The sequence below is a fragment of the Vicia villosa genome, linkage group LG3, assembly GCF_029867415.1.
Source record: "Vicia villosa cultivar HV-30 ecotype Madison, WI linkage group LG3, Vvil1.0, whole genome shotgun sequence".
NCBI classification, from domain to species: Eukaryota; Viridiplantae; Streptophyta; class Magnoliopsida; order Fabales; family Fabaceae; genus Vicia; species Vicia villosa.
In genome coordinates, this window is record NC_081182.1 from 66805562 (window position 1) to 66823220 (window position 17659).

Genomic DNA, 17659 nt, shown 5'->3' on the forward strand with positions numbered 1-17659 from the left:
AGAGAAGCCTTGATAACTGGTTATCGAAATGACCGAGAGGTTCATGATCCACCTCAAGATCACGTCTTCTACTTGGAAGTCTTCATGGTATCTCTCATGGAGGGTTAGGACATTCTCCTCTAAATACTAGTTGGAGCGGAATATCTACTTCATGGAAAACCATATATTTTCCAGGGTTTCTTGGTCGATGTTGATAGTTATGGGAGCGCCTTGTCATGTAATCATGTTGAAGAAGGTGGTTGAGACGGTTATAAACTGGATGTGAGTGTGGTCTTGGTTAGTCTTGCCGAGGCCCCTAGAGTGTGTCCCAATTGTACATGTGAAATGCAATAAGAGGGAGTTTGCTCACGTATTTAATTACAAGAGAATATATTCGATTTTGAGGAATTAGTGAATGAATCTACCAAGTCTTGAGCAAGAATACATATAAGAGATCTATCAGGATGGATAATGGAAAGAGAGAAACGACTTTTCTTACTTTTCCTAAAAATTCTTTGGAGTAAAGGTGATCAGTTCTTCCTCCATTATAATGGGAACAATTTCCTCCTGTCATGCTGCATTTGATTGAGTATCAAGTATGCCACATGTTGGCTAAATGGATAGGACAATGAACATGAGTCCGGGTAAGGCATCCTTGAGTGACACGCACCTAGTTCTTCCATGGCCCCTTGGGTTGTTTCTCTCCAAGTCCTTTTGAATACTTCTTCCTAAGCCAGTAAATTATCTCAATGGAATATATCAAAATAATTTTGATGTATGTCAATGGAAGATTTATCTATGTTGTAATTAATCAATATTATTATAAAAACTAAACAAATCTCTAAATCGATGTAGATAAGACTTTAATATTATATTATTGGAGTTGAATCGGTTCTAATGTAATATATTTTAAAATATTTTTTTATATATTTTTAAAATAAATATTATTATTTGTTTTACTATTTTATGTTAATTAATTTGAAATAATTAATTATTCATTTGTCAAATAAGAAAGTAATATTATATATGATATTAAAATTTTAAAACGAAATATAAATTAAAATCACCTTCATCATTTACACAAGACTCTTAAATTCTATAAGATCATAAAACAAATTATTTAAGAAAAGCTTATTATCTCTATTCTAAATTATAAGACGTTTTTGCGAAAAATATTTTTATATTATTAGTCATTTATAAAAAAATAATAATAATAATAATTATTATTATTTTTGTCTAATAAATTATTGGTCAAAATTCTCTCCTTATATTTCATATTCATTTTACACCTCTTCTCATTTCTTTATGACATTACCTCTCTATTTTTTTTGGTATGACATGTTTAAACCATAGGTATACAAAAAAATCAAATTTACTATTATTTAAAAAATACTATGAAGTATTTGTTTATAGAAAATATAAATTATTAGGTAAATATAAGACTTTTTTATTTTAAAACTAATTAAATAGGATTGAAAAATAAGTAATTTGAGGTTTGAAAAAAAAACTCTGATTTTAAATACATATCATCTCTAAAATATCTTCTTTCTCTCTCATTGTTTAATTATGGTATAAAAGTATATGGGCCAATTTGTTTTGGCTTTTTTTAAAAATGATTTTTATAGTGTTACAAAATTTTGTGAATTTTTTTTTTATAAAAAAACTTTTTATAAAAGCTTCGAATGAAAATTTTGTTTGAATAGTTATTCTTAAAATGTTATTTTAGGTATATCATCTATTTGTAGAAAAAAAATTTGGATATCAAAATTTCAAAAAATCACTTAATTTTGAAGCTATTTCAAATAGATTTTCATAAAAATCATTTTTGAAAGACAACTTTTTGAAAAAATTGCAATTTTGACTAAGTTTTGGTCTTCAATAATCTATGTTTATGTTTTAGGATGTCAAAATTAGTGTTTCATTTTAGAAAAAACAAATATAAAAAAACTTGTAATATTTTTAAAAACGGTTTTAAAAAATCTATTTTCAAAAATACAAAGAAAAAATCCATTTTTTTAAAGCTGAAACATACCGGCCCTATTTCTCATTAGAATGAAAAGTACTTTTCTCTCCTTTAAGATTAGTTTGTACACGTCATAGTTAATCTAGAAGGAAAATTACAATCTAATTTGAAGACCTAATTCCTGGAATCTATGTCTCTCAAACTCGAAACAACTATAAATACCCTACCACATTGTTAGTCTCTTACACACCTCTACTAACTAGTAAGTAACCCGTGCGTACGCACGGGTTCTGGTCTGGTATGCGCATTTGCTCACATAATATATTTATTTTAAATTAAAAAAATATTTAAATCAATAATATATTTTTTCCCGTATATAAATATTATTTATGTTTAGGTATCATTTACAAAATATATGGATCAATAGTAAATTTTCGTATATAAAAATATTTAAAGTAATGATAGATTTTTTTCCATATAAAATTTTTGAATCATAAATACCAATTTTCGTATATAAAAATATTTAGATTAATAATAAATTCTTTCCCGTATACAAACAAGGAATTCAAATGCCAGTCAGCCAAATCTTCCACGTCCAGTCAGCCAAACAAGGGATATGGGCTTCTGAAAACAGAATCTTTATTTTATAGGGGACGGTTTACAAAAAAAAAAAACTTCAGGGGCCAAAATCGAAACTCGCCCTAGTGGCAGGGGGCATCGTATATTTAACCCAAAATATTTTGATCATAAATTTCATCGTTTTTATATAAAAATATTTAGATCAATAATAAAATTGTTTCTCATATATAAATATTATTTTTTGTTTAAATATCACTTTTATATTTTTTCGTATGTAAATATTAATTTTGTTTTGACATTATTTATAAAAGTATTTATCCAACCATTTAATTTTATAAACATACAGTAAAACATAATATTTATTAAATATTATTTTAATTTGTAAAATATCATGATTAAATCTATTAAGTCACTTATCATTAACTAAATTTAATTACAATAGGAATAGTTTTTACATCAAAATTCCGAGAGAGAGAAAATATGATAACATGGACAATGTTACAGTTATAGATATGATAACATGGAACTACTTGCAAGTCCATGAGGGTTGAATTTTCAAAGCATCGCATTATGAAAGCCAACTAAAGACACTGAATCAAAGAATTAATTTTTTTCTAGTATGATTCTAAAATAACAGCTTGCTTATATCACCATAGGATAGGTTTCTAGAAGTTGGTTCATCCATGAAGATGATTGAAGGGTTGTTCGTTGACAAACCATTCACACCTGGAAGCCCCACAAGAGCATCTCTAAGGGGTTTAAGCTCTACCAACTCCATAACTTCTTCCACAAACATCTAAATCAACAATAGAAATATAAAACAAAATCAAATTTGTATTGAAAAATAACTTCATCTTAGACTTAAGATGGAAAAGCTTGTACCAACACACCTTTCGAGTTTGTGTCTTTAAATCTGAAGGAAGACGAAGTCACACCAAAAACAGTAGTGATTCATAGATAGTAACATGTGGAGAATGAATATCATTATGTTCACAACTTATTCGAGTGAATGTTGTTTGGTTCTTTTGGTAACATGATATGCTGATATTTCCTTCAATATATATCCACCTGTTTTTTCTTCCAGCTAATACATCCATGAGCGTTGTCTTTTCTAGCACCGCTAAACCTACAAGTGCTGTTAATATTCCTGGTCTAAAAGCACCACTAACATCTTGTAGTACTTGAAGTTTATTCTTATTCACTCCTTGACTCTTCATTTCCTGATGTCATGAAAGTCATAAAATATAACTCGTAAGGTTAAATAATCCAACAACATAGAAAAATGCAATGCTTAGAATTGAGAGACTTACTGCTGGCATGTCTACATAGTAGTTTATATGATTGAATGTTATAGAAAGTGGTTGAAATGGTAGAGCCATTCCTCTTTTTGGTTCATGGTTTGATGAATTCATACCATCAGAAGAATTTCTTATTGCCATGTCGGTACTTGTTTTTAATCAGAAACACATAGCAGTGTTAAATAACATGTTTCCATTGAATTCATGAGAACTATTTGCAACTATTGATAAAAAAAAGATAACTTTGAATAACTAAAATTTCCTGAAAATATTGCTGCAACTAACTAACAAAAACTTGTTATAAAAAAATTAATGCTGCTAAGTATTAAGTTATACACACACTTCTATAAATGATAATGAGATACACTTAGAATCACCAATATATTATTAAGGAGGAAGTATACAAATATGTAGGTTCAAACGTTCAAGTTGATGATGTCTAGCGGATGAACTTTCATTCTTCTTGTGGTTTTCATCCGCAGTGACTGCTTTCAAATCACCGAACGCTGAAATTTCGAGGTAATATTGCAACTGTTTAACAACCGTAAAAAACTGTTGAATAATAGGCGTTAAAAATCAAAAGAATAGTTATAACTTACTACTCAAATAAGTTAATGCGAGAATGAAGAAAAGGTTGAAGAGAAGAAAAAACCCAACCAAGGCTTCAATGGATATCCAATACCAATAATCTTCTGCATACAGGCCTCTGGATTTGAGAAGTACTTCTCCAACTGTTGATGCATCAATTCTTGTGTTCGTATTTGGCTGCAAAAGATAAAAAGAGAGGATATATAATAGCAGTAACAAACACACAATTGTGTTTGTTGCTTGGAAGTATTAAGGAAGTCACAAACAAAATGGGAATAATGATTCTTACCTCACTCCATCTTTTGTCTAAGGTTCATCTCTTCTAGACCAGTATTGTTCTTGATCTTTCTTGGATGTTACTTCTTGTAAGAAATCAACGACACCTTTTCTATCTGGACACCTAAAACCCGTGTTTTCAAAGAACTCTAGCACGTGTTTGCGTGGACCTTGGTAGAAAATTTGACCTTCTGAAAGTAGAATAATATCGTCAAACAATTCAAATGTCTCAGGCGCTGGCTGTAAAAGAGAAATGACTACAGTCAGTTCCACTACTTGTCTCATGAACTTGCATATCTGAAAAGTGGTCGAACTATCCAATTCTGTTGAAATTTCATCCATAAAAATGCTTTTGCTGGTCCTACCAACATTTCCCCTATAAGTTCCAACAAAAGCAATATGTACAGATTCATAAATAGCTACAAAATGCCTGTGAGATAAATGTTTAATAAGCTCAGATTGTTTATTAAGAATGTAATAGAAAAGAATAGAACTTGTTGTTATTGGCTTCTTTTGTCCTCCAGAGATACCCCTTCTCATTTCATCACCAACCATGGTGTCAGCACATATATCCAATCCAAGCATCTGTTAACATGATAAAATTCAGCTTTTACAAAAATTTGACATGTGATAATCTATTTCAATATTTGTCCCAACAATTTGACAATTTCTTATGTAAACAATTAACCTGAAATAAGTCGATCCAAATATGTCCAAGATAGAATTAGAGGCACAAACCTTGAGAACATAATCAGTTACAAAACTGGTTTTTTGGCCATATAATGCAGCAGCCTTCATGAAAGCATCAATCTCGGGGTCTGGTTTGATTCCAGCTTCTCTCTCCCTTCTTGAGAGTTCCATCAAAGTTTCATAGCTATTGCCAACACCTAAACAACGTGATGAAAAATCCAATGTCTCTCTCACAGTAACTTCTCCATGTCATAATGACTAATATAAGCACAAGTTTTCCCAGAAGCCTATTCACACCCAAAAACAACACAGGTTAAAGTACTGAAAAGCCACTATTTAACTAAACTGATTTGGAAAAGTACTAAAAAAAGAAACAAACCCTTAAATTAGGATCAAGTTTTCTAGCAAGTGCAAGAAGCAATGTTGTTTTCCCAGAACCCGGTGGACCCAAAAGGTTCTCTGTTGTTTACAGGAAAATCATAAATTAAATTTCAACTTAGGAATTAAAATTGGAGAAGCAAAATGAGAGTTATCTGAGTTCAAACGCGGATGTTGGAGACTTATCACACTTCAACCTACATCAATGGTCAAGGCACATTAGTGAATATGAATGAGAAAAAGGTTTCTTAATGTACCTTCTCAATGTTCTCCCTTATAACCATTAAAAAAACAGGAAGCTAGACATTTAATCCATAAATAAAATAGAATTTGAATAATGTCAGTAGTAGCAACCATGTTTGAAAGAGTAGTACATACTCGTGTGCACGCATAAGAGGATGCTCGGAGAAAGCATCGGGAGCATAGATTTCAAAATCACGAGCAGTGGAAGTTGATCCATATCCGAAACACCACATACTGGCCAAAACAGAAACACGGAATAAAACAATAAGCTAAAACTGGTGAGTGAATGTAAAGACTGGTTATAAATGGGTCTATTCAAAATATTATTTATGTTGAATCATAAAAAGCTTGAAAAATCATCAATAGACTATTGATTGATGAACTAATTTGTTCAAACAATAAATTGAAAAATAGAAATAAAGTTTCTTACCTCAGAACAATTAACCATTCTCTGTCAGCTTCCAAACCGTTGCCCTCACATGGTCTCTAAGGAATCCCACAGTAGCAACTTTTTAAACTATGTCATCAACAGAAACCCTGTTACCAGTTCCAGCAGAACCTGAGCCACCACTTACTGATGATGCAGTAGGTATTGCTTGTGGGAGAGGGCGGGCAGTTGGGAGACGATGAAGCTTGCTGCACAGGATTTGATACTGCACCAGTTTGAGGTTGTTTCTATGTTTTGGACACTTAGAGTTTTGCATCATAAATCCAAAGCGTCCAGCTACGAAATCGAAACAGGTAATTTTCAGATCTTAGATAGAGTTCATCATTGAAGAAAAGGAACATCGATTTTCAAAAGATTTCATACCTTATTCCTAGAATGCCATGAAATTCGTCTTCCATGCTTTGAACCATATATTTATGAAAATCGTACGATAATGGCAATTTATGTTCCTGCAAAGTGGTATAGAATATCATATCGGCGAGGAAGATTAAATCGAAAGAAGAAAGACTAAACAAATTAAAAAATTAAAGTAATGAAACCGAGACGGAGTGCAAGGTAATCCGATTTTTGTATAGAACTTCTAAACTGACGCAGAAAACATAATTGCGATATCAGATCACACATTGTCATCATTCTAAACATGCATTAGGCCAACTCTAAGAAATTTAAGAAAAGAATTAATATCGATGATACTTCACCATCCAGGTTAGTATTTGATCCCTGCTCCACGGATGAGACGTGTGATGGAAAACAAACGTTGTTTACCGCCTCATCACCTTGTTTTTGTTTCCTGCAGAATAAAACTATGCAAAAAATCATTATTATATTCAAAAGAAATATATTTTCAAACATATCTATAGAATTAAATGTGGAAGAAAAAAATAAAGAAAACAAAAGAGCAGAAGAAATAAAGGATTAGAGATAAAATACCAAGGGTTTCATCCGCTAAAGCAAACACAGAAGCAACCATTACCTGATTCAAAACCACAAAACCAGTCACCAAGGCTTCCATGAGCTAAAGAAAATAAAGTTCAAAACAGTATTCAGAAAAATAGGAAAAAAATCCCAATAACCTCAACATCAACATATGTGTTGTATCTTTGATGGTGGGAAGTTCATACACACGGATTTCATCGGCTACATCACCCATAACCATAACAAAACATATAAGAAAACCCCAATCAATAAAATATATAAACCCTAAATCAAAAAAACATATAAGAATGTTATAGAAAGAAAACTGTTGGATACAAACAGCAGGTTTCCAAAGCTCCTTCGAATCATTAATGTTGGATACCTGTTCTAGGTTTTTTGTGTTGGGTTTGATCCGGACAGAGGAGGTAGATGGGAAATGTGAAGAAAGAGAAGAGGAAAGAAAGAAAGACAAGGAAAGAAAGAAAGAGAACCTGCAAACAGTGCATCTCATTGGGAAGACCATGAGTGAGCAGTTGTTTTGCAGAGAGAACTTTCCAAGTTTTTCTGGTTCGTGTGCAACTGGAACGTTGCAGAAAAATATTAAATAATGGCGGCAACCAATGAATGGCACAAAAGGTACCAATTATGTAACTAATACCATCTAATTGTCTGACAAATGGTTACTTTGGACCTAATTTGCCCCCATAAGTGATATTTGTCACCTAATAAAGCTAGGGTTAACTTGTCTTAACCAGAACAGTTTTCTTTCTTATATTATAGATGGTGGATAATAACCTCTCCCCCTCGTCTTTCTCTTCAAACTTCAAAAATGAGTACTTAGAAAACATAGTCTCTCATACCACCACCACCAACAACAATGAAACATTGTTGATGCCACCGACATCATCTGCACAAACCTTCTCTAATGGGTATACGGATCTCCCTCAAGATCCAAGGGAGGAAACTACCAAATCCTCTTCCAAAAAACGTAAGGGTAGACCCCAGGGTTCTAGGAATAAACCTAAATCACGCATCATTATCAAGGAAAACAGAGAAGCTCTCACAGAAGTGGTTACGATTAAGATCTCTGTCGGAGAAGATATTATGGAGGCTCTAATTAACTATGCTATACGTCGTCAAACTGACATAGTAGTGTCGAGGGGTTTCGGTCTTGTCTGTAATGTTACACTTCTTGACCCGGTATCTTGTGTCCCATTATTACCCATCGAAGGACCATTACATATGACATCTTTATTTGGAACATATGTAAATCCTAATTTTGATTGCATTCCTCCTCAATTCATAGCTAATCCACCATGTTCATCTTTTACCATATATTTCTCTGGTATTAATGGACATGTGTTTGGCGGAGTTGTTGGTGGAAAAATTATTGCTGCTGGGGTTATTTTTATTAATGCCACTCTTGTCAAGAAAACTGCATTCCATAGAGCGGTTTCCATCAAGAGAAATGATCGAGAAATCGAAGAGGGTGGATCAATATTTGAAGATGGTGTCATCATGAATGTGGACCATGTAGCACACGAGTCTCACAACAACAACAACAATAACAATAACAACAATATTGTTTTTCACATGTTTACGAGCTTCAATAATGAGAGCGCTAATTCAACTCAACCAAATCATCAAATGTCCCATAACTATCTTCATACAGAAGAGAGTTCCATGCCGTGGAACCACTCCGCTCACAGTGAAAATTTCTAGATAGGCAAAAACTCTCGTGTGCCCTTATGTTGTTTTTAAAGTCATTTCAAAATTAGAATAAAATATGCTTAATTTCTTGTTTTTATGTTTTTTCTTTCAGGAGTATGTTGTAGTAATTCATTTAGAGTATTAAATTATTAAATATTAATCAATTAAAGTGTGTGAGAGAGAGATAAAAATATTGAAAAAAGAGAAATATTTATCAATTAAAATAATAATAATAATAATAATAATAATAATAATAATAATAATAATAATAATAATAATAATAATAATGATCATTTAAAAAAAATTCACAAGGATATGTTTTTTTTTTGTGTAAGCAAGATGGAATATATAGGAGAACAAAGGGTTCTCAAACCTGATTACACAGAAGACGAAAACAAAACAAAAATCCGCCTAAAAGAAATTACAAACCAAAATAGCTATGAGAGAAAAAACAATGGGTCTTTAGTAAACTCATAGAAACTATATATTGGATGCGTAATTTCTCCAAAAAACGACCACTTCCAAAACAAAGACTTGATTTTCCACACCGTATTATCGACATCCCAACCTTCATTGCGGAAGCAAAAGCCGTTTCTAGATAACCACAAAATCCACACAATGGCTAACCATAGCACCCCACATTTACCTTCCTTAATTTTCTTTTGTTTACAAAAGAGGAACCAATCCATAAAGCTTTGATGGCAATCTTCTTCCAAACCACCAATCGGTTTTCCAACCCAAACCGCTATCTCTCTCCACACCACCCCCACCTCTTTACACTTGAAAAAAGAATGCTCACAACTTTCCGGTATGGAGCCACAAAAAGCACACAAAGAATTCTCTATTGACAAAAGAATACCCCTTCCCATCAATAAGTCCTTTGTTGGTAATCTATTAATTAAAATTCTCCAACCAAAGGCCTTAATATTAAACGGCACATGCACCTTCCAAATTAAATCCTTCACACCATCAAGTCTATTCGGAGGACCGAAAGGATAAGTTAAGCCGGCCAAAAACTCATAACAAGAAGCAACCGAAAAAGAATCACCACCCGAACCGCTCCACTCAACCTTATCTCTCCCCTCCGTACGGATAGAATGTAAACTATATATCTTGAGATTGCATGACTAATTTTTTGTACGAAAGAATTAAAATTTTAAGACTTATATACAACCTTAATTTATAATTTATTTATATTTATGTATTGTTGTAATATGCTAGTTTAGGTTGACAACAACATTTATTTATATTTATGTATTATTGTAAATTTCTTGATATTTATAAATCAACAATTAAAAAAATTATATTAGTCATACAAAGATTTCTTTTATTTAGACAGACAAGTCCAACATTTATTTTTTAGTAAAAATAATAAAGGATAATACTATAATTTAATGACTTATTTTTTTAAAGACAATTTGCTAAAAAAACTATGCACCCTTCTTCTTATCCTAATTCAAGCGTGTTTGTCCTTATCTCCTTTTACCATGTTATTTTAGATGATCGGTGAAATGATAAGGTAATGTCTTGTTACGACGGATTTGTGCTTCTGGTGCGGTGGAGAGAGGCTGACCTGTAAGGTTAACACTTCAATACTCAAGTCATTGAGAGAATAAGGAGTAATGTGAGAGTGTTAATGCATGTGAACCATACCTATTTCTTCATGTGGGGTACCTTATATATGAAATTTGGATGAGGCGTCCAAGGCTTGGATCAAACGTGGGGCCTTTTCTTATTGGGCCTTTAGCCGACCCATAGCATTTTTCCCCAAACCTTCTCGTGTTATAGCAGTGAGAAACCTTTCAAATAAATGTGCCAAGTTCCACGTATCAGGGTCGTGGCTTGGAAAACTGGAAGAGGTTTGGAAGCCGTATCAAATAATCTAGGGAACAATTGTATTAAATTCTAGTCTCATCATTGATACGTTTCACATGATCTTTTTGACGTGCGGCCTTAGGTTTCTAGACTAGGGTGTGACACATCTTCCTAGGATGCTCAAGTGCATTCAAATACCATTGTATTCCCTAGGTGATATCCAACCTTTGTTTTTTGCCTCCCCATTTTTTATTTTGGGTCACTGATTAGCCTGTCTTATTCCCCTATATTAAGGACATTTAGCTTTTCAAACACTTTTTAACCCTTTTGTGCAAACAATTTCTTCTCTGATCTCCGGCGACACCCATTCATCAACCTCTTCCCTATTTTGGGTCTTTCATTTCTCGGTTCATTACAACCTATGAGTCACCTTTCTTTAACAGTTAGCTCTATTTTGGACTCATTCAGGTACCATCTTTCTCTTGTTTATAATTCATTATTCTCCTTTCATCATTTTAGATATAAACAACATAGGAGATGTACTTGAAAATATAAAAAATATACCTAGTAGCAATGATTCTTCTTCCGATACTAGGATAGTGATCTTAGGAATGCCAAACATTGACCCTCTAAAGGTTAACAAAACAACTACAAACCTCGTCGTGCCTAGTGATAGTTCCGGGTCTGGAGGGAGTTTTGTTTAAGATGGCAGTGAACCTTTTAGTTCTTATCCTATCAGATGTACAAAAGTTTCCTTCGAAGGAGATAAAGGGATGAATTATGGTGGTTTCTTTGTTATGGTGTGGAAGTCTATCCCTTCCCTCCTATATGGTCTTATGTAGATCTGGAACTTACAAAGGGTTCCCAGAATGGACGAATGACTCATTATTTTATTAATTATTTTAGGAATGTGAATGATTAGGATCCCAATGATATGGAGGTTTTAGATAACATTGACTTCTAAGGCAATTCCCGAATTTATGACCAACATTATATTTTTCATGATAGCTGGGAAGACATGGTCTGAAAGGAGTGCAAAGGTTTGGTGTCGCCTGTTAATGTTGCTCGGTACCATTGGGTGGAGGTAGAGTCGATGGGGATGGTATTATATTTCAATAGTGATGCCTATCTGGAAGGCCCCTACACAAATGTGGGACCATCTTATGATTGGTTGGTCTCACACGTTGATACGTCCAAGAGAATCTAGAGCTTCTTTGACATGTGTCCATTCCATTCAATGAATTCTTATTCTTCAGGTTGAAGTTTAGGTTACTCTTCAATGATTTTGAAGAGGGGTGTTAAAGCATCTCTGAATCATCCAGTCTCAAATACACCCAATTACTTGGGACTTTTTCAATATGTTCCAGTACTGGTGCAAGCATTGGGAAAATAGTCTTCCTTGAATTTATTTTTCAAGATTTTCACCGTGACGTATAACTTTTCCAACAAGGATCATGGGCTGAGGCTGCTCTCACTTCATCATCCGATCAAAGTGTTTGATGTTTACCTTGAGATTTGAAAAAACTTAAGGGTTGTTATTTTTTTTTATGACCTTTATAACCCCGAAGGCAAATCTCCATCTTCTGCAAAGTCCTAGAAGGTGACACTTTATTTTTAGACCCCTCGGGCTTAGAGTGAGTCAAATGCAAGGATAAGATCTTTAAATGCTAGGTCTAGAACCATTGAAACCGGGGATCTAGGACTTATGCTAATCATCAGACTCTTTGACCTCTGTGGAAGAGTCACTAAAGGTTGAAGTTAAAGTTTCCTTTCAATGATTTTGAATATGGGTGTTGAAGTATCTCCTAATCATTCAATCTCAACTACACCTTGAGCCTTTGTCAATATTTTTCAGTACTAGTGCGAGTGTTGGGAAAAACAATCTTCCTTGAATCTATTTTTCAATATTTTCACAGTGATGCAGACCTCTTTGAATGGGGACCAAGAAGAGGGGTTATTCTCACTTCATTAGTCAATCAGAATGTATGATTTTTACTTTGAAGTTGGAAAAACTTAAAGGAACATTATTTTTGGATGACCCATCTAACCCCGAAGGCTCACTCCATCTTCTACAAAGTCTTAGAAGGTGGCGCTTCCTTGTCAGTACCCTCAGGCTTGAAGCTGGTAAAATGAAAGGATAAGATATTTAAAAGTTAGGTTCGGAAACATTTCAATCGGGGATCGAGGACTTACGCCTATTCATCTAAATATTTGAACCCTGAGAAAGGGTCACTGAAGGTTGAAGTTCAAGTTGCCTTTCAATGATTTTAAATAGGGGGTGTTGAAAGATCTCTAACTAGTTTAGTAGAAACAACACCTAGTAGCTTGGGCCTTTGCCAATATGTTCCATTACTAGTGTGAGTACTGAGAAAATAGTCTTCCTTGAATCTATTTTTCAACATTTTCATTTTGACGTAGTCCTCTTCCATCGAGGATTAAGGATAGGGGCTGTTATCATTTCATCATTTGATTAACGTGTTTGATTTTTACCTGAAAGTTGGAAAAGCTTCAAGGATCGTTATTTTTTGATAGCCCCTATAACCTTAAAGGCTCACTCCATCTTCTGCAAAGTCCTAGAAGGTGGCACATCCTTGTTAGTCCCCTCAGGCATGGAGCCAGTGAAATGCAAGGATAAGATCTTTAAATGTTGTGTCCATAACCATTTCAATTGGTAACCGAGAGTTCTTACACCTACTCATCCGACTCTTTGACCCTTGAGGAAGAGTCATTGAAGGAAGATTTTTGGTGAAATTTTCGAAATATTGATTTGATGAATGATATTGATTTATTTCATTTAATAAAACTTTTGGAACATAAATGTTTGTGTTGGTCTAGTGGTTGTCATTTTGAACAAAGATTCAAATGTCATAAGTTTTAAACTTGGTGTGGATATTTTTTGGAATTTATTTATTACTTTAAAAATAAGTGGTAAAAGTAAAAACCAAATATTGTACCTATCCTGAATCACTAAGGACTTGTTGGCTGAAAGGGCGTGCAAAACCAATAAGTGTGTCACTGAACCATTGCATTATTTGATAAAAAATTTGAACGAAAACATATATAATAGTTGTAAATGACCAATTATTCAAAGGATATTCTCTCCACCAAGTGGCACAAATTTCTCTATAAATAGAGATATTGTGTAGACTGAAAATACACAAAAATTAACATTTTGGAATCGATAAAAATTATAAATAGTCATTCTTTTATTTTTCTAGTGCACAAGAAGAAATGAGGTAAATTTATTTTATAAATTATCATTGATCAATATGTTTGATGTGAATGCATGATTTATGTTAAGCTTTCTAAAGTGTCTTGAAAAGGATTCGTCAAATTACCCACTTGCATCCAATTTTCCAAAATTGATGGGGACGAATCAAAGATAAAGCTTATCATATACACACGCTTTAAAATTTATTTTATTCAACTTTCATCATACCTTTTTTAACTTCTTTTAAGTATCCCCAGGTCTTCTTATCCCAGGGGACTCACACTTCCCAAGAGGTACGGTCTTTCATCTTTTAGGGAGATTGTGTCTATGTTCAAAATCCTCGCCGACATGACTAAGTTGGAGTTAATGACGGAAATGGCTTATCACATGCACCAGGGTGTTACCCTGATGTCTCTAGCGTCGAGCGGCCGTGGTGAGGTAATGACTTCTGATAACCCTTTAAAGGAGAAGGATCATTGTAAGGGTCAATATGACCATATTTCCTATGAGTTCAACCAACTCTTGGAAAGGCTAATTGTCTTCCAAAAGGATGTGGATGCGAATGGTGCTCTTTATGAGCTAATTCATAGGTTCCTGCTTTGAAGGCATCTCTGGATGAGAAGGAGAAATCCCTCAAATACGTGATGATTTTATTGAGCAACTACAAAACAAAAAAGGTAACACTAACTTCTCAAGTAACATAAGTTGAGGGTGCTTTGAAAGAGTAGAAGGAGAAGGTTTAGGAATAAAATGAGAAGGTGAAGGTAAGAAAGGACAACTTGGAGGTGGTGAGGAAGGAATTTAAATATTCTATTGATAGTAATGTCCAAACTGATTTTTAAGCTTTCCAAAACAGCTTTAACTAGGTGGAGGTACTTTGCTTGAGAAATCAGATTCCCCAGGGATAAATGGATCCTAAGAAAGAAGTAGTGGGGGGAAGATAGTTTTTGTTTATGAGTATGCTTCGTCAATTTTGTAATGAATGTTTGTAATTTATTGTAGATTATGGCACTTGTAATAGATTTGTACTAAACTAATTATGACTTTTATGATAATTTATCCTTTCCCTTTCTTAAGTGCTTTGACATGCCTCTTAATATTGTTATATTGTCTTGCGTGATGTTGTTTCAACATTTGGTTACCTACAATTTTTTTTGTCGTATCAATCTTCATGATTTTATTTCATCATTTAGTCTTCCACGATTTTGTTCCACTGTATCATCCTTCATGATTTTATTTAATCGTCGATATTTTTTTTCGTCATTTCATCTTTCAAGATTTTATTTAATCATTTAGTCGCCACAATTTTGTTTCATCGTTTTGTCTTTCATGATTTTATTTCATCATTTAGCTGACAATAATTTTATTTCATTGTTTTGTCCTTTATGATTTTATTTCATCATTTGGTAGTCTTGGATTATGGACTAGAGTTTACTTAGAGGTCTCTGAGAATCGTGCTTCGCCAAAGGTTGGTTCCCCTTTCTTTCCCCCAAGTGAAGACCCGGTTTATGGTCTATCGACTTCATTGACTGTGCTCTAGAAGTGCTAACTACCAAGAAGGGGTGTACCAGTTGTAACTTTGTGTGCCTAATTTGTCTTTGATAATATTTTATTCGGGGAGAAAATCATATAAATTTTAACAAAAAAGGAATTGTATTATTTATCTCAAAAGCGTTACATCAAACAATGATTAGTCACTCGTGTTTAGGCATCATGGGAAGTATTCAACTAAAGTATCATTTGAGCTTGGTTGCATTCCACATCTTAGGGATTGGTTCCTCGACCAGGTTTTCTAGAGTGTACGCTCCAATAATGTGCATCACCCACTTTCGTAGCGTGCGCGACTAAACATTTTATAGGCATGTCTAATTTGCAATCAAGAGTATACGCCTTGTCATGTGACACCGTATTCTTGATTGTTTCTCAATTGAGATCAATTTGTCTTGTTAGTGGTGCCTCGAACTCAATTGTTTAGCAACTCACTTTTGAATGCCAATTCATTACCTTTCGATACATGAACAACATCCCTATTGATCTTGCGTTTGCAACAATCATAAGCATGCAATTAGAACTCGAGTTCTAAAATAAAACATTTCCTTTAAACATTCTCATTATTACAAAAACATCAACTAGTAGAAGTTCATCATAAGATGAACTTACATAACCCCATACTCCCTATTAGTTTACTCACTCATGGTAAGGTAAATTACAACAAAATTATAAAGGATTATAAGTAACATAGATTAGAAAAATAACAAGGTAGTAACAAAATGAAAGTAGTACACTTGCAATATATAGAACAAAAGCTTTGACAAGAGCTTAAGAAATCACAAGGTACGAATTATTCTAGTAAGAAGTGATATTGATATTTCAATCTTGATTGGATTGCAGCTGTTTGAAATCACTTTCCAAGTTATTGATACCAGGCCAGCCTACAATTTTCTCTTTGGGTTGAACAAAACCTAGCATATAACCATATAGCATACAAAAACTGAAGAAGCGGAAATGACATAAAGAAGGAGTAGAATTCGATGTATAAAGGAATACATTAAAGTAGATAGAAAAAGAGTTTCACCCGAGGGGATCCGTCACTCCGGTAACTTCCAGACGGTAACCTCATTTTCCTTTTATTTCCAATTGTAGTGTACCGTGCTTATCGTTATGTTTGTCTTGCTTGAGCTTGAATCGGACTGAGGATTTCATTTTTGACTTAGGGTTTATGTTTAATCTCCGTGTATAGGCTTGAATATGTGTTATCTGTGGATTATTGTTTGTATTTTTTGTTGATTGTTAACTTAATTGAGGTTTTAAGGCCGAATTTGGCTTGTTTCTAAGGGTATAGAAATTAGGGTTTCAATTTGGGATTGAGTTCTTTTAGTGGGTTTTTGAAGATTTAGATTTTATATTAGGGCTTAGGGAAGAAATTGAGTGAGGGTTTGTGTTGGGGAGTTTAGGGTTTTAAGTGTTTTGATCGGAGCTTAGGCGAAGGTTTTTTTTTGTTTGGATTCGATTCGGTAAGGTGAAGAAGTTTTTGGTTGCTATGGTTAGCTATTTAAGTTTAGAAGTTGATTTCGAGTGGGTTTTGTAAGAACAAGAATGATTCTGCATCTGGCCTTAGGTTTTGATGATAACTTTACATGTTATCTTAAGGAACAATTATATACACTAATGGTTTTCTTTCTAGTGTGTGGCTTTTTCCTTGCAGGTTGTGACTTTTGTAAGAAGGCGCGTGATGTCATCAGGTTCTGAACTCAACACTCTGGAATAACACTAATGTTGTGTTACAATGGAAGTCAAGATTCTGAAATGCTACTTATGTAACGGTTCCAAGGAATGTTAGTACAAGAGCATCTCATCGTGACTTTGTAAGGAAGCTTTGGAGGCCTTGTAAAGCTTTACTTTTGTGCCCTATGTTTTAAAGATGCTGAAGACGAGGTTCTACTGAACAAGTTCTAAAGATCAAAAGACATCGCTTCTGAAGACCAAGTGCTGAAGACTCTGAAGACAAAGTTTTGTTGAACAAGCTCTAAAGACTCAAAGACTTAAGGACTGAAGATTCTAGTTCT

The 17659-nt window shown here is 33.7% G+C and overlaps 1 protein-coding gene and 1 long non-coding RNA gene across 20 annotated transcripts; one reads left to right on the top strand and one right to left on the bottom strand.

Moving 5' to 3' along the window:
* Positions 1-2983: 2983 nt before the first annotated feature.
* LOC131661751 (uncharacterized) lies at positions 2984-8092 on the bottom strand. 19 transcript variants are annotated; one of them, XR_009301241.1, is made up of 12 exons: positions 7698-8092; positions 7373-7579; positions 7141-7245; positions 6806-6891; positions 6425-6718; positions 5753-6228; positions 5422-5660; positions 5178-5268; positions 4697-5059; positions 4419-4584; positions 3412-4325; positions 2984-3317 (listed from the first exon to the last, which is right to left on the bottom strand). It is a non-coding gene; the product is annotated as an uncharacterized LOC131661751 (long non-coding RNA). The 19 variants fall into 19 exon arrangements; XR_009301239.1 differs by having other exon boundaries at positions 4697-5268; positions 5753-5948; positions 6130-6228; positions 7698-8091; XR_009301240.1 differs by having other exon boundaries at positions 4697-4923; positions 7698-8091.
* Positions 8093-8137: 45 nt separating this feature from the next.
* On the top strand, positions 8138-9079 carry LOC131658247 (AT-hook motif nuclear-localized protein 16-like). The gene has a single exon (XM_058927561.1). It carries the CDS (start codon positions 8138-8140, stop codon positions 9077-9079), a length of 942 nt encoding a protein of 313 aa, XP_058783544.1.
* Positions 9080-17659: the final 8580 nt, after the last annotated feature.

What these genes read in the sequence shown, in the direction of transcription:
- LOC131658247 (XM_058927561.1), top strand. Translation starts at nt 8,138, where the DNA reads ATGGTGGATAATAACCTCTCCCCCTCGTCTTTCTCTTCAAACTTCAAA.